Source organism: Telopea speciosissima, chromosome 1 (assembly GCF_018873765.1).
Source record: "Telopea speciosissima isolate NSW1024214 ecotype Mountain lineage chromosome 1, Tspe_v1, whole genome shotgun sequence".
Taxonomy (NCBI): Eukaryota; Viridiplantae; Streptophyta; class Magnoliopsida; order Proteales; family Proteaceae; genus Telopea; species Telopea speciosissima.
The window spans coordinates 81999213-82012505 of record NC_057916.1 but is presented as its reverse complement, the minus strand read 5'-3'; the positions used below and the strand labels follow the sequence as shown (position 1 = coordinate 82012505).

General features: G+C 38.7%; 1 protein-coding gene across 1 annotated transcript in view; it reads left to right on the top strand.

The window, feature by feature from the left end:
• The window catches only part of LOC122646707 (4-hydroxy-tetrahydrodipicolinate synthase, chloroplastic-like), a 39873-nt gene extending 29367 nt beyond the window's left edge, over positions 1 to 10506 (top strand). The window contains exons 1-3 of the mRNA XM_043840332.1: positions 583 to 750; positions 1545 to 1628; positions 9579 to 10506. Of these exons, the coding sequence (XP_043696267.1) occupies positions 665 to 750; positions 1545 to 1628; positions 9579 to 10506 (1098 nt within the window). The 5' untranslated portion in view covers positions 583 to 664. Of the gene's footprint in view, positions 751 to 1544; positions 1629 to 9578 lie in introns of the transcript that reaches the window.
• The last annotated feature ends 2787 nt before the right edge of the window (positions 10507 to 13293 follow it).

The window sequence follows — 13293 nt, the reverse complement described above, 5'->3', positions numbered from 1 at the left end:
AAAAAGGCATTATAAATGTTCCTCTTTTATTCATTTGAAGGGTACTGGGCTCTTTCCATGCCATACCGCGTTGTTGTTGCCCTGTTTATATTTGTGACATGTTGTTGTAGAGGGTTGACTCTTTGTACCTACAAAATGAATATCCTGAAAACACTTCAGCTTCATCTTCTAAGTTGCATTTGCTTAAAATTATAGTTCTGTAGTTGTTCTTCCTTAGTTTAACTTATCAAATCGGATGTACTCGTGGAAACTGTAATGCTATTTCACATGGACATAGTTGACTTCCCTGTTTTACTGCACACCACCTCAACGATGTTCGGACCTGCTCTAACTCCACAACCACTACCTACTTGATTGTTCTTTTCATTTTCCCATCATTACAACTAAGCTTCCATTATCTATTAGAGTAGTCCCAATCTTCTTTTGTCTCTTACCACTCTCTTATAAAACAAATTTGTCGGAAAATTCAATTGTAGGAAGTACATGTAAAGCCCTAACATGTAGCTTTTGGATTTAAAGCATCTGAGGGCCTGATTATTAATTCTTTTTTACTTTGCTGGAGTGTATTGTTATTACTATTATAATACCATCTTAATGTTCTGTTTGGTGTTCACAGAATATTGTAGTTGGATCTCATATACACTGCTCTCAATTACTCTCACAGATGTATTCGTTGAAGAGCTATAGTGCTTGCTTAAGGGAGGCAACCTTACAGCTGCCACATTTTGGAGGCACCAGTAACCGTAATAGGTCTCTCTCTCTCTCTTTTCCTAAAGAAGATCCATTTGCCTTATTTATGTTTAGAACTTGAAGAATGTAGTTATTATTGGGGATGAATGCGCAACCACGAGGAAGAACTCAAGCAAACAATCACACACAACGCAAGGAATTTACCGTGGTTCGGCAAGGTTGCCTATATCCACTCGAGAGAATTAGAGATTTTCACTATTTCCTGAAAAACTCTCTACACCACTCTCCACCTCATAAAGTGTTCCCCTTTGCTTGTTCATAACCCAAAACCCTAATCCCGACATAATTACAATTATATTCCTGTACATGTAATTGACCCAAAACCTGTCCCAATTACAAATACAGATCAATTATAATTATGTGAATCCGCAGAATACAAGACACACCCAACCCCAACAGTTATTAATTTTTCTCCTGGAAAATTTCAGATTATAATCTGGTTAGTCTAATAAAAAAGATAGGAAGGTGGTTCAATTTCATTATTTATCTATTCATTTTGATTAACATTCCTATATCTGAATTAATAAACATCTGTTGTATACTCATTATGCCTCTAAAATTTATTTTATGATGCTTATGGCCCACCTTAAAGCGTTGAGTGTTTGGGTTGGGGGAATAGATGGAATATCTACTTAACTTTTTATTGGAGAAAATTTGCTTTTTAACCCCCCCGCCTCCTTTCTTTTTTTTTTTTTGGGGGGGGGGGGGGGGAGGGGGTTTCTGGTTGTGTCTGATGTTTGGCTACAAAACTATGCCAATTATTGCACTAAATTCTTTCTATGTTCATTAAACAGGAGGAATGTAAGATGGTGTTCTCCAGAAGCAGCCATTCACCAGGATTTTCATCTTCCAATGCGCAATCTTGAGGTCAAAAACAGGTAATTCATTATAAATTTAACAGAAGCCTGTCCTAGATTGGTTTATTCTCGACCACCAATTCTCACCAACCACTTTCTATATTGACCTTGTGATTTTATTTAATTTTTACAGTTCTTGATTTTTTTCATATTCTATTGTATAACTCTTCTCAGCCTATATCTCCTATAAATGGGATTGGAATTGAGCCTTTAGTTTTCCATCTCAATTCATTAAAAGAGAGTCCCAGTGCATGAGGCTCCTGCTACTGCAGGGTTTGGGAGTGGCAAATTTATGCAGCCTTACCCCCTGCTTCGCAGGAGAGTCTATTTCCAAGTTTTGAATCCGCAACCAACAGGTTGCAATAGTGCAACTTAACTGTTGCACCAAGGTTCACCCTCTTTTCATCTCAATTCATTGAAAAAATTGAATATAAATTTATAACCAACATCCAAACTTTGTTTTCTTGTAGTTGGAGTTTGGTATATTTCTAAGTGGGAAAATTTATACATATGAGTTGATTATACTTTTTCCATAGTGCTTTGCTAATATGCCCCCTTTTTTTATGTTTTTAATTTTTTCTCTTGGACTCTAATTCATTAATAGAACACTTGATCTTGTTGTCCATTTGAAGTCTTGAGGTGTAACCAAGGTTTTAAAGACCGGTATCGGAGGCTTGATCGGTGGCTGCCAATCCTGATGTGATCTGGACAATCAGCCTGATATGTTATTGATATCCACTAGTATTGGCTGGTTTCTGATAGATTTGTGATTCGAGGGGGGGTTGATGCAGATTCATCATCAAAATGGGCTTCTTTTATTAGGAATAAGTCTACGGTTGGGTTATATAATTATATACATGTTGGGCCTTTGATCCCATGAGTTTTCTATGTAATAGCCCATTTTTATGGGCCTGAAGTTGGGGTACATGAGTTGCATACGGGATTAGCCCTATACTTAGTTTATTTTCATGTTTTAATGTTTTAAATTGAAACCAGTGGTTCAATTTAAGTGATTTTATTAGGTTTTCTTTTAGTTGTTTTGTTGGGCAGGATTAAGACTCTATTTTGAGTCTATTTCAGTTTCCTAGTTTTTTTAAGTTACCAGGTTAAGGATTGGGTTAGGCCTTTCCTTTTTAGTGTAGGAGTCTATTTTTGAGTCTTTTATAGAAGGTTGTAAGGGGGTAAAGTATTGAAGACGAATTTGATAAAAAAAAAAGGGGAAAATTCTACGGACACCCCCTGTAAGTATACAATATATCACGAACACCCCAAACTTTGGAAAAATATCACAAACACCCCTTAATTTATGTTTTTGTTTCAACTTAGTCCACTTTGTTAGGTCTGTGCAGTTAATTTGCTGTTAGTTTTTTTATAATGACCAAATTGCCCTTATAAAAAGATGAACTTACCATAATACCCTTAAGGGTAAAACCCCAAATTTACCCCAAAACAAACACCACCTTGTTTTCACTGGGCACACCATTCTCTTCCAACGTTTTCGCTGGGCTGAAGGAGGAAGACGCAAGAACAGGGAACTTCTCTAGGCAATCGACGCCATATTTGGAATGGAAGTTTCTGAAATATGGTTTTGTGGATTCAGGCATACAGCTCCATTAGGAATAAAATCCCGCTTGTGTAATCTGAAGGATGAGTAAGTAAACAATTTTTCTCTTTTAGTTATCAGGTGCTGCAACTTCTAATTTTGCAGGAGTTTCTCTCAGTTGGAGTTCAGGGTATTGAGTTTCTGATTTGAGATTTCCAATGATAGAACAGTTTTTTTAAGTGGTTTCTATTCATTTATAGGCAGGGGGATTTTAAACCAGAAACTCGTTATCCTAAGCTCCTCTTCTTATTTGATAGCCTTCTCTCTAATTTTCGTTCATACCTCAATAAAGGGCTCGTAACCTGCTGGCCTTATGGGCTTTAGGGTTTCCTAGACTCACATCAATCAAAGACCAGAATTGCATAATGCAGAACAGTCTAAGGATTTCAGTGACAGAGCATTCATCTTCCTAGCTTCATGACTACTTAACCTTATGGTTGGATACAGAGTAGCTTTTAATTGACAAATCTAAATGGCTGCTCTCTCAAATTAGAACTTGCTACCTTCAGCATCTAATAGCAGTTATACATACGCACATGCTTGGGTAGTAGAGGAACTTGGGGTGTTATGCCTCCAGCTTTTTAGTTCATTGTTACTTCTTGTTTGTAGGATATGAAAGTAGAAAGATGAGATGAGATGAGATGGGGATGGGGCGGCGTGGATGGGGCTGTAGAAATATTGTGCAAATTTATCATTGAAGATCCCCAAAACCCTTGATTCAATTGCAACAAAGTATTTTCAGTTGTATCTTGCCAAAATACCACTTGTTCTACACATTAGAACTTCTTAAACCTGGTGCTGAAGCCCACCATGTCCTCTGCAGCAGTCTTCTAAAAGGAGTCAACAACAGCAACTTAGCAGCCTAGAGTTACTTTGGTTTTGCAATTTAGTTTCTATTTATGTTAGTAAGGTTCTAGAAGTTATATTGCAGGTTTGTTAGACTAATTTCCAGTTGGAAAGTTTGTACTTCCTACCCAATCAACCAATGATATCCCTGCCCTGCGAATAGGGTTGCCGGAGAAGAAATTGCCGCACTTGATTATCGCCGAAGCTGGAGCTGGCGCAGGTGGTGGTAGCCCAAAATGGTTTGCATCGGTTCTCCCTCGGCAAAGATGCTCCAACAAGCTCCAACGGTAAGAATAAGGAAGATGATGCAATAAGAGTTTTAACTTTATTGAAATTACTAAGGGGGGTAAAATGGACATTTTAACTTTGGATGCTAACTGTGCTTAATGTCAGGGGGTAGGTTGATATTTTGCCAAAGTTTGGGGTGTCCGTGATATAATGTATACTTACAAGGGGTGTCCGTGATATATTGTATACTTACAAGGGGTGTCCGTGAAATTTTCCCTAAAAAAAACTCTTGCTTGCTGTCATTGCTGCTGTTGCTGCCCTGCTCTGTTGAGTGTTGCTTTATGAGTCATAACAAGGTGAACGGACTGGTGGATCTCCAGTTGACTCCTTACGTCTTGTAGACCGAGAGGGTCTTTTATGAGGGATTGGTGGATCTCCAATCGACTCCTTGCATCTTGTAGATCTGGAGGACCTGCTTCTAATCTACAAGCTGTTGCCATTGAAGACCTGCAACTCCAAGTAATTGTTTAGCATTATTCATCATTCCCTTCTTCTCCTAATCCTCTAACCTAACCCCCATCGATCCCCATTGCCAATACTCAATCCTTACTACCTTCCTCATCCACCATTAATACCATAGATCCATTAGAACCTTAAAACCTGCAACTATTCTTCTTCCTTTCTAGTAGGTCACATGTAAGGTGATTTTCGCAAGAATTCTGCCCAGCCAAATCTAACCGTTATAACCTACTAAAATTTTGATCGAATCTTCCTCAAACCCTAAGAGAGATTCGATCCAAATTTCAGTACCATCCACCCAGCCGATTGTCTGAAATTACACTTTTATCCCTCTCTCCTATCTCTACTAGGAAACCTCCATAACCCCAGATTTAACCATCTGATTTAGTTGTAACTTTCAGCATATATTCCCCTCAACTCTACCCACACTCGACCTAAATATTAAGCCCATTCAACCACTTGATTTCTTATCCTAGATTCCATCATCTTGCACCTTTTAAAACCCTAATCCTAGTTGCTGCCCAGATCCATCTAACCTACTTCCACCCATCCAAAACCCTTTAAACCTAGTTTAGTTCATTAGACTCCCCTACACCTGCCTAGCTTTACCATATAAGACTTACCCCCGTTACCCTAAACCTAACTCTAAATTTGACCTAAATCCTCAGACCTGTCCAATCAAACCAGCAGTTGTACAGGTCCTGGTTGTCTGGCTCCTAGTAGGTCTCCTACCTATCTAGGACTACATTAGGGGTTGATAGAATAACCACCCGATTAAGATCCCAAGCTAACCCAACTCAGATAACCAACCCAATAGTTAACAGAAAGTTCAACTTTCCCAGATGAGAGTCAAATTCTAGGAATCAATCACAAATATAGAGAATAGGGATCATTCAAAAGATGGAATTGAGTTAACGGTCAGATTTAAAGTAACTAGAAGTTTACTAAAATCTGAAGGTGAAAACCAGAAATCAATGGAACTCAATTAAATCAGATAAAACCAATAGAACAAATTGAAACTTGGATCGAATCTCCCTTTCAGCAGTCTAAATCATTCCCCAAAATATGAGATCAATCAGATGGCTAGATTGAAAGTAATTTAAAAAAAATTCAAATATGAAATAGAGAAGTTGCAGAAATAGAAGATTTTTAAGTAGCAGCAGTTTAAAGACCTTAGAATCAGTCAAAACTTGGGCAGAGTTCTACTCCTAGGCAGCCCTTGAAAACCCAAAAGATGGGCTCAATCTGATCTCCAGATCAGCCTGCGGTTGCAAAGAATTTAGGCTGAAATATCAAATCAAAACAGAAGTGCCGCAGGTTAACAAAGGTGGGGTTAAGGGGTTTTAAATTCACAGGATAATATATCTAATGTAACCACAGATCTGAGAATATAAACTGATAGAAACCCAATTATTAAAACCATGATCAGGTGTGCTAATTGATAAGAAGAAGAAATCAGTAGCTGGAGTGAAATAAGACAGACTATGTGAACAAATATAAAGAACTCAGGTTTCCCAGCCAACCAGATCAGATTCTGTTATGTGCCTAATGGGGGCCACTCTAGTGTATGGGTGCTAGATTGGGCCAGCCTAGTATGGGATAGGTTAAAGGGCTTGATTAAGCGCGTTCCATCAGCTTCAGAGCTTTTGGCGTATTGGTCAAGTACCTAGCAGATTCCCTCTGTCTGAATAGCCTTATGCCATGCTGACTCTCTCAGGACTTGCAGAGCAAAACTTCAGTCTCAATCGCGAGGAGCCTTGGCTCTTACAAAGTTTAAATAGAAAAGCGGCAAGTTTACTCCTATTCTGAATAGGAAAACTAAATCCTTGTCTAAGTAAAAGAAAACATAGTTTAACTAGGAAACTTAACAAATCAACTTAGACAACTCAATTTAAAACTTAAGTAACTAAACTAATAAGCCCACGAATTGGGATGGACCACCTAGCCGAGAGCTAGACCTTCAGTGGGGGCCTGATGCCCCTTTTCTTTTTGCGGAAATAAATTTTCAGCTCCTTCACCCCTGCATCAATTGGTGACCACCGATCTCCTTTTGATCTGGTCAGTTACGCATAATCCTTGAAACCATGGGTAGTGCATCTTATTGGTATTGATTTCCTTTTGGGCTAACTGGCAAAAAAATCTTTAAGAGAACAGAAAAAATAACAAGATAGCGGTCATTTGGTACTGATTGCTATGTAGGGCATGCTGTCTTTAAAAAAATGCCATACTGCGTTGTATACATGCAGTATTTACAAGAAAATTTTCTCATTGCTTGGGAAATGGCTTTGTTGATTTCTTAGGGAGAAATAGGCTCTTTGGCCTTTGGCATATTGTGATTACATCAGCATGACTTTGGCTGGTGGGATTCCAACCTCCCTCCTAGATTGACCATTAATGCTCCTTGGAAGAATATACATTAGGTGCTTCCTTTTTCCCCTTCATGTATCAGATATGACGTAGGGAAGGGGTTATAGGATCTGGTTTTGGAAGGACATTTTATGGGTGAGGACCACCCTTATGATAGGTTTCCTAAAACTTTATTCCATATATAGCTCCAGGAACAATCCTATTGAGGTTTGTTTTTGTTTGTCAGATAGTGGCATGAGCTTGAACCTGGGGTTCAAATGGTTGCTTCGGGGATTTTGAGGTTGACATTGTTCAGTCCCTTGTTGAGTGCCTACGGGATGTTTTCCTTATTGAGAATGAGCAGGATTCAAAGATTTGGATTCTTACTTCTAGTGGTTGCTTCACATCAATCTAGATCTTTTTTTGAAAGTCCTGTGGAACTTATTTTATCTTGAGGATCACTATCACCCTCTGGGACCATACCCTTTTAAATCTATATGGAGATTTCATGTCCCATCTAAGTTTAAAGCTTTGGGGCAGGATTGCTCACAGAAAGGTCTCACTGCTATCTGTTCCTAAAGAGATCCAAGTCGATATCTCTCCTTTGTACATATACATGGACAAGGCCGTGGTGTTATACATGGATACCGGGGGTTAGACATTGACTTCGGCAAAATTTAATTGCTGAGACATGTTTATGTCTGAACTCTTTACTTGATCTAACTGTTACTCATGATAACATTTTTGGCATATGTTTGACGCTTGAATGAGACATGGTATTGGTCCATTGGATGTGGCCAAGTTTGAAAGGGAGTGCCCTTGTGCATTTCCTAGTCGATCGTCTAAGGGAGTGTGGTCGAACCTTCTAATAAGTTCAGAACCAGTCCAAGATAACAGGATCACAACACCCAAAAGTGATCAGATTTAAGAGAAAATTTCAGAACTCAAAATAGACTGGATGCTGCTGATTAGAGAAGTCCAAAACAAATTAAAATTATTGTAAACAGGGGTATCGCTGGTCTGTTTTGACTGCAGTATGTCAGTATTAACTCAGGTTCTGTGATACCCGAATGATCCGCAATAAGTTGTCCTCAGATAACTCATATGAACAGCAGAAACTAAATTGAAATAAACTACATATACTCACTTAAAATTGCAGAGACAAAATAGAGGAAATAAGATAGAAGAAAAAGGATAAAACTTGAAGAGTCTCACCCATAGCCTAGGCTAGTATTTCACCAACCACCCTGGCATCTCACTACAACTATTTCTCCCACAGAAAAATGGTAAAAACCACAATTCATTCAAGTTTTTATTTCAAATGCTTACAGGTAGCTCCTTTTATAGGGAGGCTGAAAGGGTTCTAGATCCTCATTGGAATTTCCTTCTAGACTTGATGGTATGTGCATTTCCAAGGACTTACATTGAGACATCTTTCAAGATAATTAATGAACTTTACATTTTCAAAATCTTTCACAACTAACAATGAAACTAACCTACTGACAGCCGCGAGGCTTCACAACTTTAGAAGACTAGATACAACTAACTAGTTAAATTCGTATGGACCACTTATCCCTCATATATGGGCTTTCAAAATAGGCCATTACAATAGAAACCATAAAAATACTATAAGCCCATGGCCTCGTATAACCCATTAGGCTCCTTATTTTACCCAATAGAGTAGGATTTGGGCTTGCTTCGGCGTGAATGCTTGTGCTGGAACCTCTCTTGATCTGCATCATCATCTCCCTTTAACTTCAGCATGTGGTTCCGATAGGTTTTTTTACCCGGGGATACTTGGTAAAATGAAAAAGAAGTTACAAGATTGGACAGACTTGCCTATATTTTCTAAGACCTGTAACAGCTAGACCATAACATGTTCCGATGTTTGCACCAATATTCTTCATAAATTTTTAAACGGATATTAAAGTTTCTTGATGTTGATGCAATTGAATTGCTCTTATTGAGTCTGCCAAGTTATATTGCTTGATGTTAATGTTTGTTTAGATGGTCCATACAAACCTTGAATTTCCTCCTGAAAGTAGAATAAAAAATCTAGTGCGTTCAGCAATGTGAAGTATGGAGCAGTTGGTTGTCCAGTATGTTGACATCTAAAAAGCATATTGTACATGAATATTCTATATAAAGGAAGATGAAAATATTAAATAGCTTTGCTTACGAAATAATTACAAATGAGAGGACCAAAGCCATTTAAGAATTAACAAGGAAATGAATGAGAGAGAGGAGTGAAGAAGTTATTATAGAGAAAAATGTAGATAATTGAACAGGATAAAAGTTCATTAAACATTGGAGTACCGTAAGAATCTTACCAGTCTTGTACACTGCTAATTTTGTGTCTTTGGATGAATTATTATTGTGTTTTACTCATGCTTATTTTGTTTCAAGATTAATGTTCCTTTTAATTGCAGGACTTTGGTTGAGGAGATACAGTCAAGTAGATTAATGAGTGCCATTAAGACTCCATATCTACCTGATGGCAGAATTGACCTTGAAGCTTACGATGCCTTGGTGCATATGCAAATTTTAGGTGGTGCTGATAGTGTGCTAGTGGGTGGCTCAACAGGTGAAGGGCAACTGATTAGCAGGGAAGATCACATCATGCTCATTGGGCACACGGTTAAATCTTTTGGCGGATTGACTAAGGTGATTGGATACACCGGAAGCAACTCAACAAGTGAAGCAATCAATGCCACTGAACGTGGTTTTGCTGTTGGGATGCTTGCTACCCTTCACATCAATCCTTTTTATTGCAGGACATCCATGGAAGGTATGGTTGCTCATTTTGAGGCCGTTCTTCCCATGGGGCCTACCATTATCTACAATAATCCATCTAGGACTGGTCAAGATATTCCTCCTGCTGTTGTCCGCACCATTGCCCAGAATGCTAACATGGTTGGTATCAAGGAGTGTGTGGGCAACGATAGAATCAAAGAGTACACTGATGAGGGAATCGTGGTATGGACTGGGAATGACATTGAGTGTCATGACGCAAGGTGGGAGTTTGGGGCTGTTGGAGTGGCTTCTATTTCTTGCAACTTGGTTCCTCGATTGATGTGGGAGCTAATGTTTGAGGGCAAGAACCCTTCTCTGAATTCAAAGCTCACACCTTTGTTTAAGTGGTTGTTATATGAGCCTAACCCCATTGGCGTGAACACTGCTCTAGCCCAGCTTGGTGTGGTCAAGCCTGTGTTTCGGTTGCCTTATTTACCTCTTCCTAGAGAAAGGAGGGTGGAATTTGTGAGTATAGTGAAGCAACTTGGACGTGAGAATTTTGTGGGAGATAGAGATGTACAAGTTCTCGAAGATGATGATTTTATCGTGGTCCCTCGGTATTAAGTAGTAGTATTTTAGTTTTCTAGTCAATTTAAGTGATCATGTGACGTCGTTAATGTACCTTTCTACGCGTTGTTGTTTACATGGCTATGTTCTGTTCTGTGGGTTATGGGGGGCTGTAAGTGGTGTTATTGCTTATGAGGTATTAGTTCATGTAATAAGTGGGTCTCATATATGTGATGCTGTGTTATCACATGTAGTTAGGGAATGTTATATGGGCAGTAGGGTGGTTATGGAGAGTGTGGTTAGGAAGCTAGTGACCGTGTGTACGTAACGCATTTATTAACGAGAAGTTAATGGAGGAGTATCGATTATCTTTCCTGAAAACGTCTCTTTTTTTTTTCTTTTTTTTTTTTTTCATTTTTTATGAAAGTGTTCGCACAAATCACACACCAATCTCAAAAGGTTAATCGACATTTAGGATCGGAGAATGGTAGATATACACAACACACACCCGATGTGGGATTAAAGCCACACATCCCTTCTTTTAGATTGAGGCAAAGACTTCCTTAATAGAGCCTAACATTAACCCTTCTTGATTCCGTCCTCTTCGTTATTCTCAGCTCTTTCCGTACCAAGATAGATAATCAGAACATGTACGTAACCATGCTCGCTCTGGAAAAGGCTCATTTGTGAGGTACAACAGTGACGTATTGCATTAGCATTCTTCTTTTGTGGCAATGGGAACTAATTTGATGATCAGAAATGTAGATTAAATTTTTGGAAGGAATTTGTGCGTGGTTCAGTAGATTTTTTATTCTACTCTTGCCTCATAAATAATGTTCTTGTATTTGGCCACTCTTTCAACATTAGGGATTGCAACTGAGAGGTATGTTCAAGCTGTCTGATTTTGGTTATTTGGGTTTTTGTGGATTCAATCAATGGTGCTGATACCATAATCAATTTTCAATTAAGAGAAATCTATCTCAACTTCCAAGTGCCAATGGCTTGTGTGTATAAAACCAGGCACAGAGACGAGTATTTTTACCATACTTAAGTGTGGATATGCATTATTTCAAAAATACCCTTAAAATATTTTTCTACTTACTCTCTTTTATTCTCTATTTTCAAGGAAAAAAAAAAATACATGGCTGTTCGTTCTCTTAATTGCAATAGTTTGGGGCTGTTGGAGTGGCTTCTATTTCTTGCAATTTGGTTCCTCGATTGATGTGGGAGCTAATGTTTGAGGGCAAGAACCCTTCTCTGAATTCAAAGCTCACACCTTTGTTTAAGTGGTTGTTATATGAGCCTAACCCCATTGGCGTGAACACTGCTCTAGCCCAGCTTGGTGTGGTCAAGCCTGTGTGTCGGTTGCCTTATTTACCTCTTCCTAGAGAAAGGAGGGTGGAATTTGTGAGTATAGTGAAGCAACTTGGACGTGAGAATTTTGTGGGAGATAGAGATGTACAAGTTCTCGAAGATGATGATTTTATCGTGGTCCCTCGGTATTAAGTAGTAGTATTTTAGTTTCTTAGTCAATTTAAGTGATCATGTGACTTGGTTAATTAACTTTCTGCGCACTGTTGTTTACATGGCTATGTTCTGTTCTATGGGTTATGGGGGGGGGCCGTAAGTGGTGTTATTGCTTATGAGGTATTATTTCATGTAATAAGTGGGTCTCATATATGTGATGCTCTGTTATCACATGTAGTTAGGGAATGTTATATGGGCAGTAGGGTGGTAATGGAGAGTGTGGTTAGGAAGCTAGTGATCGTGTGTAACACCTTTATTATCGAGAAGTTAATGGAGTATCGATTATCTTTCCTAAAAACATCTCTTTTTTTTTTAATTTTTTTATTTTTTATGAAAGTGTAATCACACAAATCACACACCAATCTCAAAAGGTTAATCTACTTTTAGGACCGGAGAATAGTGGATATACACAACACACACCCGATGTGGGACTAAACCCACACACCCCTTCTTTTAGATTGAGGCAAAGGCTTCCTTAATAGAGCCTAACATTAACCCTTTTTGATTCCATCTTCCTCATCATTCTCAGCTCTTTCCTTACCAAGATAGGTAATCAGAGGACGTACGTAACCATTTTCGCTCTAGAAAAGGCCCATTTGTGAGGTACAACAGTGAAATATTGCATTAGCATCCTTCTTTTGTGGCAATGGGAACTAAATTTTTGGAAGGAATTTGTGCTTGGTTCAGTAGGTTTTTTATTCTACTCTTGCCTCATAAATAATGTTCTTGTATTTGGTCAGTCTTTCAACAATGGGGATTGCAAATGAGAGGTATGTTCAAGGTGTCTGATTTTGGTTATTTGAATTTTTGTTTTGTGGATTCAACCAATGGTGCTGGATCCCATAATCAATTTTCAATTGAGAGAAATCTATCTCAACTTCCATGTTCCAATGGCTTAACTCTTACGTTTTCTGCCCGGTCAGGTTCGTAGGTTCCTCTCATAGGGGATCGGAAATGACGACCTCACCCCCTGCCCTAACACACTACCCGGGTGGGGTGAGGTTGTCATTTTCGCCCTCTCTATGAGAGGAACCTATGAACCTGACCGGGTAGGGAACCTGAGAGGAGAAAAATTCAATAAATAAGCCCATTCCGTCATTTTATGACTAACACCATTAAAAACATGGGATGAAATGGCAAAATTGCCCTTGCAAAGAAAAAAAAACCCTGCATCTCATCTTCCCCAAATAGTTTAGGGTTTGAAAAAAAGGGAAGATGAATTGTAGGACACATCATCTACCAATTCACCAATCGATTGGATCAACTCTAATTGGAGCACCACACTTGTAATCTGGATTCATAACACCATTGATTTTC